We start from the raw sequence: 27,038 nt of genomic DNA, 5'->3' as shown, positions 1-27,038 counted from the left end.
TTCCTGCCCGCAGTAGTAGATATAATGGTCATCTGAGTTAAATTCATCCGTTCCAGTCCATTTGAGTTCGCTGATTCCTAGAATGTCGACGTTCACCCTTGCCATCTCTTGTTTGACCACTTCCAATTTGCCTTGATTCATTGACCTGACCTTCCAGGCTCCTATGCAATATTGCTCTTTACAGCATCGGATCTTGCTTCTATCACCAGTCACATGCACAACTGGGTATTGTTTTTTTCTTTGGCTCCATCCCTTCATTCCTTCTAGAGTTACTTCTCTACTGATCTCCAGGATCCTCAGGGTGCCTAAAAGTGAATTATAATGGTCCGCAACTTGCCTCGTTTTTAATAGTAGGTGGAACACAAAGTAGAGTAACAAGAAGTGTTAGATGGATCTCTGAGCCCCTCTCCCCACATTCATTTTATTGTTCATGCTGATCTTAGGATTATAGTTTCAGTGGATACCTGTTAAAAGACTGACTAATTCACCTATGGGTGACAAAACTGAGTTACATTCTCTTATGAAGTTCACCATACTTCTCCTATTGTCTTGCATAACTTTCTTATATATAGATATTTGTCCTCAAATTAATTCAATTGATATGTAGCTCTCTTTTAAATTTACTGATGTATTTTTCTCTTTCTTCCATCATATATGCTCTCGCAACTGAACATGACATTAAGCTCAGAAGAGACAAGACCTTGTCTATCAGTGTATCCCTAGCAATGTATACTGTATCTATCACCCAGGAGAAGCTCATTGAACTTGCGAGTGTATGAATGAAGGAACAAACAAACAAAGCAATAAACAAAAGAAATGGTGCAGTAGGCTATCGAGGAACAAAAGAAAACATGGTGGACTATTATTTTGAAATAAAAAGCCTTGAAGGAAGACTGTATGGTGTACTCAATGAACAGTTACCTTTTCTACACTGTGTGGATCACAACAAACTGTGCAAAATTCTTCAAGAGATGGGAATACCAAACCACTTGACCTGCCTCCTGAGAAATCTGTATGCAGGTCAAGAAGCAACAGTTAGGACTGGACATGGAACAACAGATTGGTTCCAAATCGGGAAAGGAGTACATCAAGGCTGTATATTGTCACCCCGCTTATTTAACTTATATGCAGAGTACATCATGAGAAATGCAGGGCTGGAAGAAACACAAGCTGGAATCAAGATTGCCGGGAGAAATATCAATAACCTCAGATATGAAAATGACAGAAAGTGAAGAGGAACTAAAGAGCCTCTCGATGAAAGTAAAAGAGGAGAGTGAAAAAGTTGGCTTAAAACTCAACTTTCAGAAAACTAAGATCATGGCATCCAGTCTCATCACTTCATGGCAAATAGATGGGGAAACAATGGACGCCTTGTCAGATTTTATTTTGGGGGGCTCCAAAATCACTGCAGATGGTGACTGCAGCCATGAAATTAAAAAATGCTTGCTCCTTGGAAGGAAAGTTATGACCAACCTAGACAGCATATTAAACAGCAGGACAAAGGTCCATCTAGTCAAAGCTACGGTTTTTCCAGTAGTCATGTGTGGATGTGAGTTGGACCATAAAGAAAGCTGAATACCAAAGAACTGATGCTTTTGAACTGTGGTGTTGGAGAAGACTCTTGAGAGTCCCTTGGGCTGCAAGGAGATCCAACCAGTCAATCCTAAAGGAAATCAGTGCTGAATATTCATTGGAAGGACTGATGCTGAAGCTGAAACTCCAATACTTTGGCCACCGGATGCGAAGAACTGACTCACTGGAAAAGACCCTGATGCTGGGGAAGATTGAAGGTGGGAGGAGAAGGGGTCAACAGAGGATGAGATGGTTGGATAGCATCACTGACTCGATGGACATGAGTTTAAGTAAGCTCCAGGAGTTGGTAATGGACAGGGAAGCCTGGCGTGTTGCAGTCCATGGGGTTGCAAAGAGAAAGACACCACTGAGAGACTGAACTGAACTGAACTGACACCTGGATTTCTTGTGGGGAGCAACTGAAATCATGTGCCTGAAAACTCTATAAAAACAGTATAGAACTACTCAAGAAGTGTGTATTGAATATGAAGACAGTGAATTGTGAATAAACTGAAGCTGGCAATTAAACTACAGCAGGGAACTGCAGCATCACAGAGTCAACCCCAGAGCAGAGGTGCTGTTGATATTTTTTGAGGGCATTTGCAGCCATGGTTCAGGCCTCACAGAAGGGAGGTAGATGAAGGGAATCTACAAGGGGAACATATCATTGAAAAGAACTGATAGGTACAGAAGAATTTTTTTCTTGATTTTATTATTAAAGCTTAAACTGATAATACAATAACTAACATTTACCCAGGTTACAATAAAAGTTTATCATTTTTCAAAGTCACCAAGGTTAAGGTGCATGCCTTGATGAAATGAGTCTAGGTCAGCCGCCTTCTGTTTTTGGACCCTTTCCACAAATTATTCTAGACTAACTGCCAGGCTCTGTGCAGTTACAGTTCAAATCAAAGACTTGGGAAATGGCAAGTGGCCTGACAGGATACAGAGCAAATAAACTGAGTACATACAGCATTTTTCCCAACCAGGTGCAATTCCCACATTTCAGTCCTAAAAAAAATTCTGATATGTAAGCATTCTCATTACTTAGTGAGATTTTAGAAAAGACCTTTTAGCCCATAACACAAAGTAATTGATTTATGGTTTTAATATACACCAGCTTTTCCAGGCATGCGTTTACTATGCAAATCAAGGCACCGCTGTAAGTTATTATTCAAAACTTCACCAAGAGTTGTTCACCATTTCAGAAAACCCCTGGCATCAGTGTTTCTGATGTCACCAAGACAATGCACACCAATCTGCATTTGTAGCTGGTAATTCTACACACAGGTGCAAGTGTCTGATGACTTCACTGTATCTTCTAGCATCATTATACCCAAGCCTTTTGTTGAAATATATTCTTTTATTAAAAGACATTGTTTATTAAAATACATTTATTGAAATACACTGTTTTATTAAAAATTTCCTTTTTCTGTTTATATTACAGTTTGAGTACTGTATCCACTGTTTAAAAGCATATATGCCTATAATCACACTAATTTTGAACTTCATTTCAGAATAGCCAGAATACATATTATGAAAGGAGGCACTGAGTCTGGGAGGGTTGACAGAACTACCGATCCCATCCACCTGCCTCACTCTTCAGTAAGACTGAAGTTCAGAGAGGTGCAGTAACTTGCTTCAGGCCACCAAGCAAGCTGAGGACCAAGTCAAAACTGGATCTGCCTGGACACTGAGCTCTTCTATCAGCACTCGGCCCTGCCTCAAAACGATGACTACACAAATGCAGAGGGGAGAACAATTAAGCTTGCACTTCAGAATAAGTTGGTGGCTCAGACTGTAAAGAATCTGCCGGCAACGTGGGAGACCCAGGTTTGATCCCTGGGTCGGGAAGATCCCCTGGAGAAGGGCATGGCAACCCACTCCAGTGTTCTTGCCTGGAGAATCCATGGACAGAGGAGCCTGGTGAGCTACAGTCCATGGGGTCACAAAGAGTTGGACACAACTGAGTGACTAACACTTCCACTTTCACTTTGAGAATAAATTGGTGACCATTAAACCAAGGGTCCGTCAAGGCTATGGTTTTTCCAGTGGTCATGTATGGATGTGAGAGTTGGACTGTGAAGAAAGCTGAGCACCAAAGAATTGATGCTTTTGAACTGTGGTGTTGGAGAAGACTCCTAAGAGTCCCTTGGACTGCAAGGAGATCCAGCCAGTCCATTCTAAAGGAGATCAGTCCTGGGATTTCTTTGGAAGGAATGATGCTGAAGCTGAAACTCCAGTACTTTGGACATCTCATGCGAAGAGTTGACTCATTGGAAGACTCTGATGCTGGGAGGGATTGGGGACAGGAGGAAAAGGGGACGACAGAGGATGAGATGGCTGGATGGCATCACCGACTCGATGGACATGAATCTGAGTGAACTCCGGGAGTTGGTGATGGACAGGGAGGCCTGGCGTGCTGCAATTCACGGGGCCGCAAAGAGTCGACATGACTGAGCGACTGAACTGAACTGAACTGAGACCAAGGGGTGAAGGATAGAGAGGTCTCCCCCTTGCCTGTGTCCCAGCACAAGAGACAGATGCTTTAGAGAAGATTTTCCTTTTTGTTATCTGAGGGTGTTTTGTTTTGTTTTTATTTGTTTTCACCTAAACAGCCCCAGCTGCTGGTTCTGGCGCTGAACTTATGCAAACTGAGTTGTGGCCAGTTCGGAGCTTCTCTCTAAAAGGCCCACGACAAAAGTTGTCATTTGTGAAGCTTGCCTTTAAAGACGGCATTAAAATGGACACAAAAAAGGCAAAAACAACACTACTTATCATTCCATCAAGAGCTTGAACTTTTTCAACAGTACTTCATAGTGAAGAAATCAAGGGACAGACGTTCTATTTAAAATCTACAAATGGTTCCCTTAGCTTTTAGGCTTGAGTTTCAGAGTTTCAGTCAGAGGGAGATCTTTTTTTATTTTTAAGATTTAAAAAAAAATTTTCTTCTTTAGTACATTTTTCTATTTTTTTTCTAAATTGAATTTTTCACAAAGCAAAAATCAAAAGCAATAGTGCTATTTTATTTTTTAATTGTTTAGCATAGCTAAATGTCATTTATTGATCAGCTATTCAATGAGAACTCTTCTGCATTCCAGGCATGTCCTTTTTTTTTTTTTTTTTCATGGAAACACATTTCATTTAAAATACAGCAGTGTGTACAAGTCAATCCCAAACTCCTAATCTATCCCTTCCCCTCCCCACCCTTCTCCTAGTGTAACCATAAATCTGCTCTGTAAGTCTGGTGAGTCTGTTTCTGTTTTGTAAATAAGTTCATTTGTATAATTTTTTAGGTTCCATGTGTAAGCAATATCATACAATATTTATCTTTCTGTCTGACTTACTTCATTCACTTAGCATGGTAATCTCCAGGTCCACCCATGTTGCTACAAATGGCATCAGTTCATTCGTTTAATGGCTGAGTAGTATTCCACTGAATGTATGTACCAATCTTCTTTATCCATCCATCTGTTGATGTATACTAAGGTTGCTTCCATGTCTTGGCTGTTGTAAGTAGTGCTGCTATGAACACTGGGGTGCATGTATCCTTTCGAATTCATGTTTTTCTCTGGATATATGCCTAAGAGTGGGATTGCTGGGTTATATTGGTAGCTCTATTTTTGCTTTCTAAGGAACCTCCATACTATTCTCCATAGTAACTACATCAGTCTACATTCCCACCATCGGTGTCAGATGGAGTTCTTAGGAGATCTGAGTTTATAACCAAGTAGAATAGGTAAAAGATGTCAAGATGTCAGGTAGCTTTTATATTTAACATGTACATTAAAACTTCATTCAGAAACATTCCCAGGAGATAAACACAAGGTACCTAACATATAGTCTCCAAGTTAGCTTCTACCCAAATCACCACTCCACATTTATGAAGCAAGAGAACTCTCTCAAGTAGGTAGCTTCAACCAACAGTGCTCAACTAAACCAAACTGGGCACTTCACAGCAGGAAAATAGAAGCCAACCGATGAACTCTGTTTTCCTAAATCCTCATCATGTACATGTCTTCTGAAGCCCCTGTTATGCTATAAGTTCCCCAACTTGAGACTGGGGCTATCCTCCAAGTCCCCAAAGAAAATAAAAACACCCCCAGATTGTTTTCCAGCTAAATCTAAACCCAGCAATTATAATATTTATGATCAGTCTGCAAATTGAAATGACTCTTCTTGTCTTTTGGACATAACACAGTAAAAGCTTTTCACTTTAGTTGTTATAAAAGAGCCTTGTGTTTCAGGTTGAGAATCCTGAACCTGTATAATGGACTTTGCTTCAAATGAATATGATCCTAAACACCTAGGCAATAGTTTTTATCAAATTAATGGAATCTGTATCTATAAAAATAAAATAAAATGCAATATATCTGCAGTTACAAATGCGCTAAGCCAAAACATTTAACTCTCTGTGTGAAGTGATACACAGAATTGCCTTGTCACATTAGCTTAAGTGAGGTCTGAGGCAACACAGCAGGCAGGTGGAAGCACTGGGTAAGCTGGCCATTGTAGGTGTCCTGGGCAGAGGAACATGGCTGGTGGTTTTAAAACCCTAGGGAGAAAAATAAAGGGCTCATTATTATGGCTGATTTTTTAGACTTCCTTTTGAGAAGACCTAAACAAAAGATGGGTGGTTAATCCAAGTTTGAAAGTGAAAATGTTAGTCGCTCTGTTGTGTCCAACTCTTTGTTGCCCTATGGACCCTATGGACTGTAGCCTGCCATTCTCCAGGAGGCAAAACATTCATATTGCTGCTCCATGCTGAGTACTAAGAGAAGCATTAAAAAACAGAAACCTTGCTCCACCTAGACAATCCCACTTACTTGGCAATCCACATCTTATTGGAGAAGGACTCCGGCTTCGAGATATCTGGAAAATATAAAAGTGTAATGCAAATTACACAGTAGATGAAGCTCAAACAACGAATCCTTTTGATGTTTTTTCTCTAAATCCAGCTAAACAGTTGCTCTGAAGCAGTTTAGAGCTACAATGGCTTTGCCCTGAAGTTTTTGCCCTATGATTCCTTTTATACTTCCTGAAGTGCATGTATACTCAACTTAGCTTAAATTATTTACTATTTATTAAAAGCTGGGCTCAGTGGCTTGGGTTTTGTTGGCTTTTGTAGTGGTGGTTGTTAACAGTTGCTAAACATTTTTTGAGGTTGGATGCTCACTGGCCATACTGAATTCCATGACTTTCAGAAGACATTATTATAATTATGAAGATTAATTAAGACTAAAATTATCAAATACTCTCTGGCACATCCTTTATATGAATTATCTCAGGTGTCCAAAATCCTGCCTATTAAAGGGAGTCCCTGGGAAGCCAGAAAAGACCCATATGTCAAATCTCATCTTTGCTTTCACTGAGCAAAAGCCAGCTAGCCCGGTTGCCTACAAGCCTGACATGGCTTAGAAATAATTGACTGCAGGCATCATTCTTACTCTGAGCTTTCATTTTATATAGACACTAGCAAAGATAGAGGCTGTTTTGCCTATGAAATCTCAAACAAGTCAACCAGATTAACCAAAAATATTTGTACCAGTCTTGTGGTGTTGGAGAAGACTCTTGAGAGTCCCTCGGACTGCAAGGAGATCCAGCCAGTCCATTCTGAAGGAGATCAGCCCTGGGATTTCTTTGGAAGGAATGATGCTGAAGCTGAAACTCCAGTACTTTGGACACCTCATGTGAAGAGTTGAGTCATTGAAAAAGACTCTGATGCTGGGAAGGATTGGGGGCAGGAGGAGAAGGGGACGATCCAGGATGAGATGGCTGGATGGCATCACTGACTCGATGGACGTGAGTCTGAGTGAACTCCGGGAGTTGGTGATGGACAGGGAGGCCTGGCGTGCTGCGATTCATGGGGTTGCAAAGAGTCAGACACGACTGAGACACTGAACTGAACTGAACTGGACTGTTGTAAGGAGGTGATGGCAGAAAGGGACAGAATTTTGGCAATAGTTTCACCTTTGAGAATGCATTTTATTCTTACAAAAGTTTTAAGTTTGTTTACCCTGGAGACAAAAGAAAGAGAGAGGGGGAGCTCAAACATGTATAGGTACTTATCACAGAGGGACACTGCTGCTGCTGCTGCTAAGTCGCTTCAGTCATGTCCGACTCTGTGTGACCCCATAGACTGCAGCCCACCAGGCTCCGGCGTCCCTGGGATTCTCCAGGCAAGAACGCTGGAGTGGGTTGCCATTTCCTTCTCCAATGCATGAAAGTGAAAAGTGAAATTGAAGTCGCTCAGTCGTGTCCAACTCTTAGTGATCCCATGGACTGTAGCCCACCAGGTTCCTCCATCCATGGGACTTTCCAGGCAAGAGTACTGGAGTGGGGTGCCATTGCCTTCTCCACAGAGGGATGCTGCCCACTGATAAATCTTCCAGTGAGTGTCCAGAGTCAAAATGTGTCATGGCTCTAAGGACAAGTGGCTAATATTGTTCTTGCTTCTGATATAAACGCTTCCTCTTAGGATGAGGAGAGTTTTTATTTTTTCAGTATAAAACTCATAAGATGTCTCTTTATCAGCCCATTAAGTGTACAATCCTTTTGCTTTCACTTATGGTGAATACTTATTTGGCAATAAGGATAATTAAGTTATATTAAAATCTGCAGGAGCAAAAGAATCATGTCTGACACACGCCTTTGCTTTCTCAGGCCATTTTGTTCCTATGGTTAGTCTTCCCCAACCCATAAAAACTCTGTAAGATCACATACCACCTCCCCCATGAACCAAATCCAGAGAGAATCACTGCCTGCTTTGACAGCTTTAGTACATGGTGCCTCTTTCATGGACTCTATCATATACCACATTCAGTTACTCTGTTTAAATCATACTGATCTTCCTATATTGAAACCCATTCAGGAAAGAGAACATATTTTAATCATTTGTGTGTTGCCTCTCTCCTCCTAGTCTAGCATCCACACGGTACAGAAGAAATGTTTGATAGGAACTTTATTAAACATAATGTTTTGCTGAGAGGGGTTTAGAAGTGTAGGGCTAGAGTTGCATCACTAGAGATAATTTCAGAGAAATGGAGCCTGACAAATGTGATCCTCCTTCTTCACCAATCTCCCAAAACTAGGTTGAACAAATATTTAAAGAAGTTTTATTTGAAGGAAAAGCAAATTGTTAGCCTATCTGGTATCCACATGTCTTGGTCCAGACATGTATTCAAAAAGCATTAACTAAATATTATGATTGAATGAATGAACAGTGGTGATTCATAATAATGTCAGGTTTTAGGGATGTTATCACCACAGTTTTCAGAGGTGTTTCTGCCTTTTTTTTTTTTTTTTTTTTTACTTTGACAGACTTATTAGTAATCCTAAGAACAAATATGCAGAGACTAATCTTAATTCTTCCTACTTTGAAATTTGGAGGAAAATCAATACCTGCAATGCCCTTTATACAGTATTGAAATCCAGATCATTTGAGCAACTTCTCCAAGCTCATACAAGAAGTTCTAGAGGAACCAGGGACTGGTGTGTGCAGAGATCAGTTGACTAAGATGTCCCATTCTCTGTTCAGAAAACTAATTGATAACTAATAGCCCATTTTCATTTAAAGATAAAAATAAAGCAATGAAATACCTAATAAAGAAAAAAAACTACCTCTATTTCCTTCTTTCTAGAATGATAAATTCCTTAGCCCAAGTTCAGATAGAAATTAATCTAAGGTGACTACAGCAGGTTCTCTTTTTACCTCCAGTTACCATCACCTTTGTTATAGGTAACTGTGGATGAAAAAATACATAGGATGATTTTGTGTAAAAACAATGAGACAGATACATACCATGCCTAAACCAATACGGGTACGAGGGCAGATGGGGCTTAAACTCCTGCTTCGACATCGACTTACAGGTCGCACTGAATTCCACTGGAAAAAAAAAAAAGAAAGAGAAAAATAGTCAATGGTTTGTAAGAGCCCATGTGGCTTAAAACAATACTTATATCCCATAGAATGAACAAGAAATTTTCTGACATGATTACACTTGCCTGTTACTGGTCATCAGCATAAGGTACACTAATTTCTTATAGCTGCCCAATATTTGACAATAATTCTAGGATATTCCTCAATAAAATCTCCTTACAATGAACTTTGGGATATTCAAATTCTTGGTGCTAATGGGACTGTTGCAGGAAGGGGGACCCCTTCCAAGGCCTGAAACTAGGCTCTTGTCTAACACTCAGAAATGAATTGTCCGAGGAGACACATGTGTTGACAAAGCAAGAGATTTTATTGGGAAAGGACACCCGGGTGGAGAGCAATAGGGTAAGGGAACCCAGGAGAACAGCTCTGCCACGTGGCTCCCAGTCTCAGGTTTTATGGTGATGGGATTAGTTTATGGGTTGTCTTTAGCCAATCATTCTGACTCAGAGTCCTTCCTGGTGGTGCAAGCCTTGTTCAGCCAAGATGGATGCCAGAGAGAGGGATTCTGGGAAGTGGTCGGGCATGTGGTGTCTCCTTTTGACCTTTCCCGAACTCTTCCATTTGGTGGTGGCTTATTAATTCCACGTTCCTTACCAGGACCTCCTGTCATAAAACAACTCATGCAAATGGTTACTATGGTGTCTGGCCAGGGTGGGCTGTTTCAATCAGTGTGCTTCCCCTAACAACTTTCCGCTGAGAGACTTCATACTCAAGGTGCTTCTTGGGAATCGGGGCGGAGATCTCTTTCTTCCGTAACTTTTTCCTGCTGTGCATGGGTGTAATCCTGCCTAGCAGAGCAGAAGTCTCTCTCTACCTGATCTAAGTCAAGGTATTTTTTGCCTAAAATCAGCATTCACCTTTGTAATAACAGCAATTTAGTTTGAAACTGTTGGCTCCTCTCAGAGATGAAATAGACAGGAGCCTAACAGGATGGCCATTACTGGTCTCCAGAAACATTTGGGGTGAGGGTTGCAGAGTTTGTGACTTTTTTTTTTTTTTTGATTGATTGGTGGTGAGGCAACAGAACTATGCTCCAGGAATCTTGTGTTTAGTCTGAAGTTACCATCCTCCACTTGGATCAGGGCTCCAGTTCACACCTTAAAATGATGCTCAAACAGAGGAGAAACTACACTACACCAGGATGAGAAGACAACAACATCAGAGGTAGACAGTTTGCCTAAGATGCTGGACCAGATTCTTATGATCATTTATAAAGTTTTCTTGACTTCTTAGACCTTTGCATATAAATCAAGTGCTTTTCTATTATAGGCCTGATCCTAGGCTAGTTTTAGAAATCAATCCAATTGTTGGATTTGTGGCCAATTACCTGTGTCTAGTTCTGGGTTACCTTGGTAAATTTCTCTACTACAAGGCTCTAACTGGTTGGCCCTGAGAAAATTTACTTTAAAAAAAAATTATAGTCATATTCAGGTCACTGTGATATTACTAGATGGGATCCCCTCACTGGGCCAATTAATAATGCCTGCTCTGACTCTCGCCATAAATTTGAGCTTTCTTCTATTACTCAGGCTCAATAAGAGCAACAAGCACAGCTCTGTTGCCACACCACCAACCAATCAAAAAAAAAAAAAAAAAGTCACAAACCCTGCAACCCTCACCCCAAATGTTCCTGGAGACCAGTAATGGCCATCCTGTTAGGCTCCTGTCTATTTCACCTCTGAGAGGAGCCAAAACTTTCAAACTAAATTGCTGTTATTACAAGGGTGAATGCTGGTTTTAGGCAAAAAATACCTTGACTTAGATCAGGTAGAGAGAGACTTCTGCTCTGCTAGGCAGGCCTACACCCATGTACAGCCGGAAGAAGTTACGGAAGAAAGACCTCTGCCCCAATTCCCAAGAAGTACCTTGAGTATGAAGTCTCTCAGCAGAGAGTTGTTAGGGGAAGCACACTGATTGAAACCGCCCACCCTGGCCAGACACCATAGTAACCATTTGCATGAGTTGTTTTATGACAGGAGGTCCTGGTAAGGAACGTGGAATTAATAAGCCACCACCAAATGGAAGAGTTCGGGAAAGGTCAAAAGGAGACACCACATGCCCAACCACTTCCCAGAATCCCTCTCTCTGGCATCCATCTTGGCTGAACAAGGCTTGCACCACCAGGAAGGACTCTGAGTCAGAATGATTGGCTAAAGACAACCCATAAACTAATCCCATCACCATAAAACCTGAGACTGGGAGCCACGTGGCAGAGCTGTTCTCCTGGGTTCCCTTACCCTATTGCTCTCCACCCGGGTGTCCTTTCCCAATAAAATCTCTTGCTTTGTCAACACACGTGTCTCCTCGGACAATTCATTTCTGAGTGTTAGACAAGAGCCTAGTTTCAGGCCTTGGAAGGGGTCCCCCTTCCTGCAACAGAACTTTGTTTTGATGCAGAAGCTGTTAGAAATTACTTTCAAGTTTCAAGTGATGGAGAATGTAAGCTCCATGTGGGCAGGAATTTGCAGTTGTTTTGTTCATTGCTGGATCCCAAGCACCTAAAATAGAGTGCTTGGGTCAAAAATAACTACAAAATAAAATGAATTAATGAATGAGTGCATGAATGAATCACCACTGTGGACCTTCTACTCTCTAACTAAATAAATAAAGGCTCAAAAGAGAAAACTCTATTTTCTATAATGAGATTTTACTAGTCAAAGTCTTCTTATCAGATCCTTTCATTCAACCTTTCCTTTTCTGCTTTTGATTTTAGGGTATTTTCTTTAAGTTTAGAAGTTTCAACTTGAGTAAATACTGATGGTGCACTTAAGGAGAGAGACAAAGGAAGTTAAAAGGCAATTGCTATTTGATGTAGAACATAGAAATAGTGGCTATTTCCTCTCCTCCCCTTCCAAACTATACTGCAGACAGTCTACATTAAGAGTTTCTTAACAGAGGGTGATTGTTTTAAGGGGGAACTAGCATGTTTTACGAGCTCACTTCATGTGAGCATGTGCAATTCTCAAGTCAACACAACCAATTTCTACAGCCTCAGCTTTCGTAACACAGAATAGTTCACTGAGATACTATTTGTTCTAGTGAGATGTTTAAGCTGCAAAAACACTTTTCTTAAGTTCTTTTAAAATATACTACTCTGCTTCTCACACTCTGCATGTGAAAAACTGCCATGAAACACTTCCTGTCTTCTCCAAGTCAAAGAGAACAGGAACTGAGACCACTCAGATGGTGGCTTTGCTCTGGACCCAGGAGCTTCTCTCCAGAATTCACTTACCCCCTTCTAGGAAGGGCAGGGTAAAACTCCATAATGGGAAATGTGCAGAATATCCAAGCATCCACAGCAACCAGTTCCAACACCCAATCCCCAGCTTAACATACACATGTTCACACACTTGCATACCTAAGATTCCACTTTGAAGGCTTTCCAGTTATTTGACATGTTCAAAGCATTCTACAGCTGATGTATATAGGAAACTGACTGACTACTCTCTCCCCACCTCCCCATCCTCTTTTTCTCCATCCCTCCCCTCCTTACAAATCATAGGAAGGAGAGAAAAATAGGATACATTCCAAACAGGACATAGTTCCAAACAGAAAACTGTCAATAAAAATTTGACCGTGTTCTGAAAGTTAATCAATCACTTTTAAATGCTTAGAATTATAGAAAGCCTCCAACAGGTGAGCTCAAAGGCTTTGCCTTTATAATAGCATAGTATTTATAAGATGAAGAAGGCAACTAGGACCAATTCTATATTATAAAGAGGCTTCCCAGGTGGCTCAGTGGTAAAGAATGACCTGCCAAGGCAGGAAACGTGGGTTCGATCCCTGGGGCGGGAAGATCCCCTGGAGGAGGAAATGGCAACCACTCCAATATTCTTGCCTGGGATGTCCCAGAGGAGCCTGGTGGGCCATGGGGTGGTAAAGAGTCAGACACGACTTAGCAACTAAACCACCTCCAGCTTACAAATAAAGCAATAGACAAAGAAATGACTGCCAGGAAATTCTGAAGACTCATGAGTTAAAGAAAAGAATCTGTTTTCTCACAACCAGTCCCATTCCTCTCCTTTGTATGAAATCTTATCAAACAACCCTTATGAACTTCTTTTATACAATCTTTGGGTTTATAAATGTTCTCGAACTTGTGAATCAAACACTTGGGATGAACTGTCACTATACAAGGCCACCGTACAAAAGCCCCTCTCCTGGTGACAGCTTCTCCCTTCATGATGACACAGTCATTCTCCATGAGAGCAGGCCACACATGATAGAAGACCAAGGGAGCCGTGAAGTCAGAGTCATAGCTTCGACGGTACCTGTTATGAAGACGTAAAAGAACAAGAAAGAGAGGTTAAGCAGTTACGTAACCTAACGGGAGGGGAGGGTCATCAGTGTAAAATTTTCATCTTTTATTCTGCTCAAACCTGGATAAATATAGATCCTGATTCTATTACTAAAGAGACAGTTGTGGGCTCCTAGGATAGGAACCAGTTATAACAAGGACCCAACATGAGCTCACTAAGAAAAAGTCATGTCATAGAGAACAGACTGGGGTTGCCAAGAGGGAGGAGGTTGGGGGAGGGGTGGACTGGGAGGCTGCTGTTAGCAGATGCAAACTCATATATTTAGATGGATAAGCAAGGGGTCCTACTGTTTAGCACAAGGAACTATATTCAACACCCTATGATAAACCATCTGGAAAAGAATATTTGTTTAAAATGTATATATATGTATAACTGAATCACTGTGCTGTACAGCAAAAATTAACACAACATTGTGGAAGTCCAATGTGCTATCCATTGAACAACGGAGCAACCCTAACACAACATTGCAAATCAACTATATTTCAATTTTAAAAAATTAACAATAACAACAAAAAAGCTCAAGTCATGTCAGACTAGTCTTGTTCCTTCTCAGGATTACAAGAATTGTAATTCAGGGAAATGCTAGAGATGGAGAGCATCTGAAGTCCCATAAGCCACCTACAAGATTTCTCATGTTATCTTTGTGGACAAAACAAGAAAAATATAGGTGGATGATTAACTTAAGTAGGTGGATTAGACACTGGTTCAATAATCATATCCAAAATGGGTAGTTAATGAGTCAACGAGAATGAAGGTGCCCAGGGCTCGTGCTCTCTCTCTCTTTCTCTCTCTCTCTCTTTCAATCCTGGAGTAAGTCAATATGTTCATCAATGACTCCCATGAAATACAGGAAAAATGTTCAAAGGTGGGGAGTGGGTAGGGAAAAAGAAACAGATGACTGTATCAAAAAAACAGTTTAAGAGGTTGGAACTATAATAAGATAAACCTACTAAGATAACAACATAATGTGGACACACAAGAGGTCCTGCAGTTGAGTCTAAAAAGCATGTAACTGGTTCAGGAAGGAGGGGACATATGTATACCTATGACTGATTCATGTTGATGTATGGCAGAAACCAACACAGTATTGTAAAGCAATTATCCTCCAATTAAAAATAAATAAATTTTTAACAAATAAAAAGCATGTAACTGCACAGATGATTGGTTCAATCACAGTGAAAGTAAAAAAAAAAAAAAAATCAGGTTTTAGTTGAACTCAAAATGAGCCAACAGTGTTCTATGGCTGGAAAAAAAGAAAAGAAAAGCTACTATAAATTAGAAGACTTAATAGAGGATAAAAATTGTGTTAGCCCCTCTAGTCTGGTCAGCTCAAACTTGGGGTTTACATTCAATGTGGACACTTTTTAAAATTTGCATTTACTTTTAATTGAAGGATAATTGCTTTACTATATTGGTTTGATTTCTCCCATCAACATGAATTAGCCATGGGTGTACATATGTCCCCTCCATCTTGAGTCTCCCTCCTACCTCCCACCCTTTCCCACCCCTCTAGGTTGTTACAGAGCTCCAGTTTGAGCCTCATTTTCCTTGAGTCATACAGCAAATTTCCACTGGCTCTCTATTTTCCATATGGTAGTGTATACGCTTCCATGCTACTCTCTCCATCCATCTCATCCGCTCCTTCCTGCCTCCGCTCTTGTCTGTAAGTCTGTCCTTTATATCTGTATCTCCACTGCTGCCCTGCAAATAGTTTCATCAGCGCCACCTTTCTAGATTCCATATACATGCATTAGTGTATGGTATTTGCTTTTCTTTTTCTGACTTACTTCACTGTATAACAGGCTCTAGATTCATCCACCTCTTTAGAACTGACTCAAATGTGTTCCTTTTTATGACTGAGCAATATTCCATTGTATATATGTAAGTGTGGACACTTTTTTTCTTTTTTTTAAGGAATACTCAGACAAACGTGGAGCACAGACCAAGAGAACTAGTCTAAATGTGAGGTCTCAAAAATCCCTTCAAATGAAAAAAATCTAAAACCATGAGGCTGGAGAAGGATGAGTAATTGATTTCAAATGTGTGAAAGGCTATCAAGGTAAGAATAAAAAGAAATAAACAAAAAAAGGTTTAGTCTTATTCTGTAAAACCCTAGGGTACAACCAAATAAATTCAGTCATTATTAGGAACTCCAATTTGAGCTCACAGCCATCCAGGAGAACAGGCCACAGTGCCCCCAAGAGACAGCATGTTACAGCAGGTGTGTATGTAAGCAGCAGGCCTACCAGAAGTCTGTGAAATGAGCAGATTCCATAGACTGAAATGGGTGAATACTCTCAGTAGTTAGTTAGGCAGAGGATCTGAATGGACATTTTTCCAAAGAAGATATACAGATGGCCAACAGATATATGGGAAGATGTTCAACACCATCAACACCATTAATCACAGAGAAATCAAAATCACAGTGAGCTATCACCTCACACCTGTTAGAAGAGTTGTTATCAAAAAGATAAGAAGTGCTGACAAGGATGCAGAGAAAAGGGAACCTTTGTGCCCTATTGATGGGAATGTAAACTGGTATAGCCGTTACGAAAAACTGTAGGGAGGTTTCTCAAAAAATTAAAAACAATTACCATATGATCCAGGAATTCCACTTCTAGATATTTATCCAAAGAAAACTAAACTCTAACTTGGAAAGATCTATGCATCCCCATGTTCACTGCAGCATTATCTACAATAACCAAGATGGACACTTAAGTGTTCATTGATGGATGAATGGTTAAAGAAGCTGCAGTATATATACAATGGTATACGATTTAGCTATAAAAAAGAGAATGAAATCTTGCCAATTGAAACAATATGGAGGGACCTAGAAGGCATTATGAAATAAGTCAGACAGAGAAAGACAAATATCATGCAGTCTTCCTTATACGTGGAATCTAAAACAAACAAACAAAAACCAAGCTCACAGACACAAAGAACAGATTAGTGGTTGTCAGAGGTGGGGGGGGTGTACAAAAAATGGGTTAGAGAAGTCAAAAGGTACCAACTTTCAGTTACAAAATAAGTCATGCCGATGTATAATTGTTAACAATATAGTTAATCATGCTGCTGCTACTGCTGCTAAGTCGCTTCAGTCGTGTCCGACTCCGTGCGACCCCACAGACGGCAGTCCACTGTCTCTGGGATTCTCCAGGCAAGAACACTGGAGGGGGTTGCCATTTCCTTCTCCAATGCATGAAAGTGAAAAGTGAAAGTGAAGTCGCTCAGTCGTGCCCGACTCTTAGCGACCCCATGGACTGCAGCCTTCCAGGCTCCTCCGTCCATGGGATTTTCCAGGCAAGAGTACTGGAGTGGGGTGCCATTGCCTTCTCCGATAGTTAATCATACTGTACTGCAAATTTGAAAGTTGCATAGAGAATAGATCTTAAACAAATTTTTTTGTAACTATGTATGGTGACAGATGTTAAGTAGACTTTTCATGGTAATCATTTCACAATATATACAAATATAGAATCATGTTGTAGACATGAAGCTAATATAACATTAAATGTCAATTATACCTTGATAAAAATTTTTAGACAATAAAAAAAGTAATACATGTTTGTATTTATATAGCACTTTTCTTTTAAAGTGTTCCAGAGTCCAGTCCTTAGTTCTCCCCAAAACCAATATACTCAATGGAAATCATAAGGTCTCCTCTGAATCACATTTGACCGAGAAGGAAAATGACCCCAGGAGAGGGCCCTACTCTGTAGTACAGAGAAGTATATGGCAGGGCTTGGAAATCAGGCAATGTCTGTTGATTTCCCCACCCAGAGTTCTTTTCCCTAAATTGTTCCCAGGAAATAAAGACAATATCATTTATTTATATAAAAAAAAAATCCTTAGCTTCTGCTTCTATGTCTCTTACTTGCAATCATTAAAAATTTCTCCATCGGCCCCAAATGCAATATCTAGGGGTGGTTCTAAAGTCTGCATTGCAAAGGCAATGCAACATATCTCCTGGATGAAGTTACTGAGGAGGCAAAAGTCAACTTCAGGAGGAAATGAAATCTTGGGATTGACATTCATGGCTCGGATCACGTCCTGAAAAACAAAAAGATGGCATCATCTTGTTGCCAACCTGTGAACGATACACTGACAATCCCTAAGGTCGTTATGACTGACGGGAGGTGGGAAAAGGGCACATGAGTGAAAATAAGGAAAACTAGAAAAGGAGCGCATGTGCTGAAAGGAGGAAGACTCCTTAACTGAGGAGGAGGAGAGATAACAGAGGACAGATGGCATACTAAAGGCCAAGAAAGTCTTCCCAGAAAACTAAAGTAAAAACTCTCAATAGCTTTTGTTTATTATTTCCTACTATTTTTCTGTTCTGGGCAAGTTATATGACTACCAGCACAAAACTCTGCCTTGTCCATAATCTATAATAATGCCAATTATAATCACTCAGGCTCAGTCACTCAGTCGTGTCTGACTCTTTGAGACCCATGGACTGTAGCCTGCCATGGGATTTTTCAGGCAAGAATACTGGAGTGGGTTCCCATTTCCTCCTCCAAGGGAACTTCCTGACCCAGGGATAAAACCCACAACTCCTGCATGGGCAGGCAGAGTCTGCCGCTGAGCCACCTGGGAAGCCCAACAATTATAATCTTGCTCTTACTGAGAGTTTTTTTTTTGCTAAGAAAATTACCTGCTTCCTTTCATTTAATCCTCTCACAAACTCTGTGGGGTCGTGACCACTGTTGCTCCCATTTAAGGATTAGAAAATCCAAGTACAGAAAAGTTAAGTAAATGTGCAAGGTCACACAGCTAGTAAGTGGCAGAGCCAAGATGCAAATCCATAACTATCTTTCCCCAAATCATTGTTCTTAAGTACTATGATATTCTGTCTCCCAACCTTAAGGGCTTGTCTGAAGAATAGAACTACAAAGCTCAAAATAGTTTCCCCATAAAATGTCTAAGAAAGAAACAGCCAATAATGACTGGTTCTATAAAGTACATTGGATGCTGCTCATTCCTGCTCTTTCATTGCGTAGAAGTGAGAGAGTCAGTCCTTAGGCAGGTTGATAAAATGTCTGGGGCTCCCAAGGAAGGAACAAAGCTTCCAAGGCTCACAAGGAGGAGAAAAGGACAAACATTTTTTTTCTACATTGCTTTGTCTTAGTCAATATAACAATGTATCTTGCTCAAGGATATGTTTCTTCTTAACAAGAACCTTCTGACTAATCTTGTTATCTTAAAACTTGTATACTGTGGGAGTGGGTCTGGTTCAGTTCAGTTCAGTTCAGTTCAGTCGCTCAGTCATGTCCGACTCCTTGCGACTCCATGGACTGCAGCACGCCAGGCTTCCCTGTCCATCACCAACTCCTGGGGCTTACTCAAACTCATGTCCACTGAGTCAGTGATGCCATCCAACCATCTCATCCTCTGTCATCCCCTTCTTCTCCTGCCCTCAATCTTTCCCAGCAACAGGGTCTTTTCAAATGAGTCAGTTTTTCTCATCAGGTGGCCAAAGTATTGGAGTTTCAGCTTCAGAATTAGTCCTTCCAATGAATATGCAGGACTGATTTCCTTTAGGATGGACTGGTTGGTCTCTGCAGTCCAAGGGACTCTCAAGTGTTTTTCTTCTCCAATACCACTGTTCAAAAGCATCAATTCTTTGGCACTCAGCTTTCTTTATAGTCCAGCTCTCACATCCATACATACTAACTGGAAAACCCAATTTAAGATGTATGTTGTGGGAGTGGGTCTGATAAAAGTACATAAGGCCTCTCTAAGACTAGGGAAGAGAGCACTCTCCATCCCCCTCTAACGTCTATGTCAGAAGCTTCCTCTGTCCATTTTCATACTTTAATAAAACTCTGCTACACAAAAGTTCTTGAGTGATTAAGCCTGGTCCCTGATCCCGAAGTTAAATCTTCTTCAGAGATCACAAATCGGACATTATTCACCATAAGCTATCAGAAGTGATAGTAAGCACTGGATGATTTCTGAGTTATTAGTATTCAATGCTGCAGCTGCAGCAAACCAGTCCCCCAAAAAAAGACCCAACACTTACATTAACACTGCTTTGGGAATCATATAGATCGAGATGACAGATGATATAATCCGAGACAGCATCCTCAAAGTCATTTGACCCTGCACAAGATGGTGTCAGTGATTTCCTCACACGGATCTTGAAGTGTCTGAATGCCATTTTGGCCACATGGAACGCCTCCTGAACATAAAATACAGCCAATGTATTTGGTGGGAGGAGAGGAGTAAAGAGGTCCAAAGCAAGGAACAAGGAAAGAATACCCCCCAAAAATTCAGCATCATATTGGACTTCTGAAAACTAAGTCCAGCAGTCAAACCTATTTTTAATCTGGGAGAAAATACACAACTAAATTTTGGAAAGTGCATAAATACATGTTCTATCCATCATCTATTAGATTACCTATATTCACCAATTTTGAGACAGTTGACCATTGTTCTGATAACCCTGATTTCAAGAAGCAGGACAAGGCAGGCATTCAAGGAAATAAAATCACCTGTGGTTACATAAATACTTGAAGTATGCCAGTTGACACTTTGTCCCCAGAGCATGATCATGTTACTTGTCAAGAAATAAGAGAAAATTATCAACCTAGTGGTCATGTCATACACAGATACATATTGAGCATCTGGCATGTTTCCTGGCAGATATTAATTCAAAAAATATTTATTTAATATCTGTTATGTAGCAGGCATAGGAAAACCTCAATTATGCATGAAAGATATGGCCTCTACAATTATAGAACTTTAACAAATCAGTATGTGATTTTTAACTATATAACCCAGGGGTTGGCAAACTTTTTTCTGGAAGAAGCCAGATGGTAGGCATTTTAGGCTTTGTGGGTCCAAATGTTTTTGTCACTTTTTTTGTTTTAAACAATCCTTTAAAATGTAAGAGTATTCTTGTATAATAACTCCTGGGTGGTATTTCTCTTAAAATTACAGGCCAGAACCAGATACGGCCCAGGGGTCATAGTTTGCTGACTCCTAATATATAATAAACATACGATAAAATTCAAAAGATTCTGATAATTCTTCTCTTACATCAATATTTTGTTTTGTTTTGTAATATTTAATTGTTCTCATAACAAGCTCTTAGTATCTCAATATGGTACCCATAGAACTGAAGACTATATACAAGCACTCTTTAATTTTCCATATTCAAATAGCTGTTATATTAGCAATTTCAGTAACTGCTCTTCATTAAATAAATAAGAGTTAACATATTCAGAGCCTTTTGATTTTTCTAAGAATGGAAGATAACCAATCAAATGTTTGTTCTTGTTTAGCCGCTAAGTTGTGTCCAACTTTTTTGCAACCCCATGGCCTGTAGCCCTTCAGGCTCCTCTGTCCATGGGATTTCCCAGGCAAGAATACTGGAGTGGCTGCCATTTCCTTCTCCAGGGGATCCTCCCCTACCCAGAGATTAAACCTGCACTGGCAGGTGTACCACTGAACCACCAGGGAAGCCCATAAGAAAAGGTTACTTAGTGTGAAAAATAATTCATTGCAAATATTTGTAATAGGTGCATGGAAGGAAAGTAAGAAGGAAGGAGAGAGAAAGAAAGAACAGGAGAAGAGAGGAAAGAGGAAAGAAGGGAGGGAGGAAACGGAAGCCCACCCTCCTTCAGTGATCTCAGGCCCTACGAGTCTTCTTGCGTGTCCTGTTGAGGTTACCCAGGTTCCTGGGCCCGCTTTGCCCACGAACCACGGAAGCGCGGCGACCCATCGCGAGCCTCACGTACCACAGTTGCGATGTAGATGATCCGCTGCACCGTCTCGGCTTTGTCGATGCAGCGCCGCAGCAGGCACTGAGCATCCAGGCGGCCCTGGGAATAAGCATCGCTGAACCGGGACAGCAGGGCGGCTTTGCGCGCCACGCTGGACAGTTTGGCACGATTCGGGGACGGGGTCCTGGCCTTGGCAGAGGAGGGGCTGGCGGATCTGCTTCGGCTGCGGCTGTGGCTGCGGCTGTGGCTGCGGCTGTGGCTGTGGCTGCGGCTGTGGCTGTGGCTGCGGCTGCAAGGGGCAGGACTAGGAGATCGGCTCCTGGCGGACCTGTGGGTGAGCAAGAATCAGGCAGGGAAGTGCTCCGATCTCCTTCTCCCTTCTGTTCCTACACTCCAGCTGCTTCTCTCCCCGTAAACCAGAAGCCGCCAGCGGCAGAGGCAAGGAGAGCAGCTCGCTGTGAGAGGCACTGTGTCTCCTCAAAGGAAAAACAGTACTCTATATTTACCTGATGCATTAGAATTTATAACTCACTTTCACTCACTCAGCGCATCAGTTTACCCTCCAAACAGCCAGGTAAGGTCAGCATTGATTGCTGGCCATTTTACAGATGAGGAGGTTTGAGGCTCATAAAGGCTAGCAGGGCTGTCCTAGAGTAACACAGCTAGCAAAAGCCAGAGTTAAAGAAGTCAGATTTCTTACCCTGACCTTGGGCGACTGACACATCACTGAGCTTTCTGGTATAAAATGAGATAAACAGACTGAACAATGGGAAAGAAAATGTGCTCTCCTTCTATAACAATGAAACCATTTGCAGTCATGTCTCCTCTCCAGATCCTCCATTTTCACCTACATAATTTGTGCCCTATTTTAGGATGGTGGTGGGGGTTGGAAGAATATGGGGAGGTACTTGTGTCGGTTAAAGGTATTATATATTGCTACCAAGTACATAATAAATGATCAGACTAGCTAATCCTAAGGGAAAGTTTTGTAGAAGCAACTATGGGGCAAAAGGTAGTGCAAAGCAGCCTCTCTGAAGGTGGAAGGTGGAGGTGGGGGGGAACCCTCATTTATAGTGTTTGCCAATTTCCATAGTGCAACAAGCACTCTCACCATAGGCAATTTCAAACTATTCATGTGATGTCACTGAACCTGGAGTTAGGTAGAAATGCACTGAATCGGTCCCCAGGAGCTAGTACAAGCTGGCACCTGCACCACACTGATGGAGCGATTCCCCAAAATGAAAGATTAAGGTGACATTTAAGGAAATGGAGAGCTGGGGTAGGCGTGGCTTTGACGTTAGCCTGAATCTGGGCACACTGTGGGGCTGGCAGGGAAGAGGGAAGTGTTAAGAGAACACAAAAAAAGGCAGAGAAACATGCTGCTTTGACCTCACTTAAGGCTGAATGTCCTGTCTTAACATTTTGTCCATCAGTAGAAGGCAATTTCACATTCCCTTACCTACGCACCCCATCTGACAAAGTGAGATGGAAAAAGGAAATGCCTGGCAGTAAAGTGACAGTGGGTCATCTCCGGAGAGAGGACTCCTAGGACTCAGAGAACAGGATCCTCCCATCATGAACAGTGTTTCAACACAGGTATCAAGTGTTTCAACACGAGTACTGCCTTTTGCAATATAGGCACTCAAATCTGGTTTCAAGCCACAAACTTTCCTTTGCACATCTCAGTTCCATTCCATAAGCTTCGGTGTCAGTCCGAAATTAATTAGTGCCCAAGTAGTGTAAATCCAGGAGGTATTTTCTCTCTGGAAAGGAGCAGTTAGAGAAACCAGCCCTCTACAGTTCAAAATTTTCCATACTGTTGGGGTTTGGGTTCAGGATATCATTTTACTTTTGTTTTTTTTCCTTTACCAAGCCAGGCTTTGATCACTAACTTGGCAAAAAGGGGCTTAAATGAAAAGATCTGTGAGAGTTTGTCAGACCTTCCTTGGAGTACAGATTTTTCAGCAGACAGAACAGCTATCTCATCCTTCAGTGTTCGGAGCTGTTTCTCATAATCGCACACGGCTTCTGCGTTCCGCTGGTTTGCGCTCCACCTGTCCAGGTCAGAGACCCGCTGCTCTGAGCCCCGCAGCTCCACTCTCCTACGCTCGGAGCCCCGCTTCTCTGATCTCCTACGATCTGAGTTTCTGTGGCGAGATTCTTCCTGGGCTTGAAGAGATTTAAGCCTGAACAGAAACAAAGGTTTGAAAGAAAAGAGAGAGAGGTAGAGATGGAGGAAAGGTGATAAACTGCAATTGGCATACTTAATGAGGCTACTCTATTTAGTGTGTCGTTATTGCCTTGGAAAACTCATGGAAATAGGAACAAGAACAAATTAACAGAATTGCCAGGGTCGGGGAACCACACTGTGTCTACAGCTTGCATGGGAAAGCTCCTGAAGAAAAGATAGATGTGCAAATTTTCTAGCCAAAGCTGTGGGCAGAGTCATGAAATCCTTGCAGATGCTTCACTGCACAAAACTCTGGAAGCAAGTGACCTCCAAAACCTACTCCAGAAGCTGGTCAAGACATGATCTATTCTCACTAGTGCTTCAGAATGTGGGGGGCTGGGGGTGGAGAAAGTTCACTGGAAATTGAATAACATCCACAACACTAAGCAGATGTGTGGACCTATAAAAATAATGTACTACGGAAAGGAGAAAAGTTTTAGAAATAAAATAGGCATCCTCATTACATACAAAGAGGTGTGACCATTATACCAGGGAGAAAACGTCATAAGAAGAGAACACGGCGTGATGAAAATGACAATGGTGTTAGAAGAAAAGGGAAGGGGTAAAATTAAGAAGGATACAGAGGAGCTGAAAATGCAGTAGCAGAATTAAACGCTGCCCTAGAAACAGTGAAGAACAGAGTAGGTGCTATAAGAATTGCTGAGTAATAGGAGATAAAGAATTTGAGAAGCTTTCTCAGCTAGAAAAAAAAAGATTGAAATGATGATGAGAGGGGAGTTAGAAGTGGAAAACAGAGCAGTGCTCCAAGCTAAAATTTACGGATGTTCCTTAAGAAATCAGAATAATTGGAACATGTATGAAGACAGTAGAAATGTGTATATATGTATTTTACTACAACTGCTCTTTTGGGGGGAAAAATCAAAGTTAAGATTTTTAAAAGTATAACCTTAAAGGATCAGTGTTTATTTTCCCCTTCTAGAAAAATTTCTTTATCTTTAGAGACTAACAATCTGAAATTTAAACTAAGATTTGCCACAAAAAATTATTTCTAATGTTGAAAATTGGCATCAAAGTAAATATTTAATATTAGGGAAATACTCAAATGAGGAAATATGATGGATCTATTTAAAACTAAGCTCCGCTTTATTTTTTCTTGGTAATAGAGAAAAATATTAAATGAAAAAATGGGGTCTACAACTGTATACTCATATTTTGTTGTCTTTATTTTTAATGAACTAATTGGAAGAAATATCCAATGGTGACAGTGAACTGGCTCTGGAATTATGAGAGCTTTTTGGTTCCTTTCTACTATGCTTTGAAGATTTTCTATAGTAGATAGGCAAATAGATAGGGAAACAATGGGAAACAGTGACAGATTTTACTTTCCTAGACTCCAAAATCACTGCAGATGGTGACTGCAGCCATGAAATTAAAAGACACTTGCTCCTTGGAAGAAAAGCTATGACCAACCTAGACAGCATACTAAAAAGCAGAGACACTGCCAACAAAGGTCCATCTAGTCAAAGCTACGGTTTTTCCAGTGGTCATGTATGGATGTGAGAGTTGGACTATAAAGAAAGCGGAGCACCAAAGAATTGATGCTTCTGAACTATGGTGTTGGAGAAAACTCTTGAGAGTCCCTTGGACTGCAAAGAGATCAAACCAGTCAATCCTAAAGGAAATCAGTCCTGAATATTCATTGGAAGGACTGATGCTGAAGCTGAAACTTCCCTTGGCCATCTTATGCAAAGAGCTGACTCATTTGAAAAGACACTGATGCTGGGAAAGATTGAAGGCGGGAGGAAAAGGGGACAACAGAGGATGAGATGGTTGGATGGTATCACCGACTCAATGGACATGAGTTTGAGTAAGCTCCAGGAGTTGGCGATGGACAGGGAAGCCTGGCATGCTGCAGTCCATGAGGTCACAAAGAGTCGGACACGACTGAGAGACTGAACTGAACCGAACCGAACTGACTGCTTTTGTAATAAGAAAAGTATATAAAATATTAATAAAAATATTGCTGCCTCTCCTTTTTGTGGACAGATTCTTTTGTATTGTCATGGAACACCAAGAAAGCTAAATTCAAAGATTAATGAGCAGCCTGCAATAATCTTGTCATTTTTTTTTTTCTTACTGCTTTTTTAGCTGATTTATTTCCTCCTCTGCAGCCAAAAGGGATATGGCAGATCTGTTCTTGGGTTCTTCAAGAGTCTTTTCAGTCTCAGCCATACTGTAAGAGAAATCAGTAACTAAAGACAGACTTTCCAAAACTGGCAGACTTTTTAAATCAAGGCATAGTTTCTCTTGGGAACTTTTGCCATATGCTATAAATTCAACATAAACAAGAACAAATTATAAGACATCTGCATTCAATCAGATGATATTAAAAATATTAAGGCACACTGGTATGCAAAAACATGCTAGCATCTTTCCTCAATGTCAAACTCAAAGAAATTTCAGTGCTACTACCCCTACAAGACTACATAATTACTGATATTAGAATGTAAAGTACAAAGAAACTTGTTCAATCTCTTCATCTCACCCTCCTAATTCATCTTCTCTAATTATACCAAATCCCCAGGTTGCTTCTCTCTATAAAATCTCCATTTTTCTGTAATATAGTAATACCTATTCTTATTACTTTGCACTGTAGCATTGTATTTGACTTAATTTTCCTGGGCTTACTAAATATAAAAAAAATTATTTGCCGACCTATAAAGAAAGTCTTCCACAATTACACTCAACTACCAAGTATCTCACGTGTTCCCGCCTCTGACTTCCACCACTAGTTGAGGACAATTTTCCTGCATTTTCAACCTAGTTTGGTCATTGTTAGTTTCAAAGACTCCTCTCATCGTAGGCAAATCATAATAAATCATACTATCTCTTTAGGTCTAAATTAAAGGACATGAGAATGCGATGGATGCCACTGGACAAGGACCAGTGGTTCTCAGTGAAGCTGTCCTAGTAGAGCGAGAGATCATATCAAAGGTTTCCGGACATCTCTGACCCTACATCCCTGGAATACCCTGTCTCTTTCATCACAGTAGTTCTGAGAATAAGAGATTGCAACTGCTATCCAAACTTACATCAGTCTTCCCCCTTACACTCGGACGGAAGAATGGAAGGTTAAACTCTGGCCTTCCCTATACAGTGAGGCAGACTGAGAAATAATGGGCTAACTAGATTCCTATCAAGTCCCCACTGGTCCCAGGCAATGAGGAACTAGAAGAAGTGGTGTGAGTTTCCCCAAATCCCATCTTATATGTTCTCCTCCAACAAACGCC

General features: G+C 40.9%; 1 protein-coding gene across 2 annotated transcripts in view; it reads right to left on the bottom strand.

Annotated features, from left to right (window-relative positions):
- Window positions 1–5,157: 5,157 nt before the first annotated feature.
- The window catches only part of SPATA18 (spermatogenesis associated 18), a 47,139-nt gene continuing 25,258 nt past the window's right edge, over window positions 5,158–27,038 (bottom strand). The window contains exons 5-13 of one of the 2 annotated variants that reach the window (XM_040238190.1): window positions 25,886–25,981; window positions 23,498–23,743; window positions 21,573–21,885; window positions 19,853–20,011; window positions 17,705–17,880; window positions 13,659–13,782; window positions 9,374–9,457; window positions 6,399–6,444; window positions 5,158–6,127 (exon numbers count right to left, since the gene is read on the bottom strand). In XM_040238190.1, the coding sequence (XP_040094124.1) occupies window positions 6,120–6,127; window positions 6,399–6,444; window positions 9,374–9,457; window positions 13,659–13,782; window positions 17,705–17,880; window positions 19,853–20,011; window positions 21,573–21,885; window positions 23,498–23,743; window positions 25,886–25,981 (1,252 nt within the window). In that variant the 3' untranslated portion in view covers window positions 5,158–6,119. The remainder of the gene's footprint in view (window positions 6,128–6,398; window positions 6,445–9,373; window positions 9,458–13,658; window positions 13,783–17,704; window positions 17,881–19,852; window positions 20,012–21,572; window positions 21,886–23,497; window positions 23,744–25,885; window positions 25,982–27,038) is intronic. The other variant, XM_040238191.1, reaches the window with a different exon arrangement.

This window comes from Oryx dammah, unplaced genomic scaffold (genome assembly GCF_014754425.2).
Source record: "Oryx dammah isolate SB20612 unplaced genomic scaffold, SCBI_Odam_1.1 HiC_scaffold_3, whole genome shotgun sequence".
Taxonomy (NCBI): domain Eukaryota; kingdom Metazoa; phylum Chordata; class Mammalia; order Artiodactyla; family Bovidae; genus Oryx; species Oryx dammah.
Note: the sequence above shows the minus strand (reverse complement) of the source record. Positions and strands in the feature narration are given on the sequence as shown.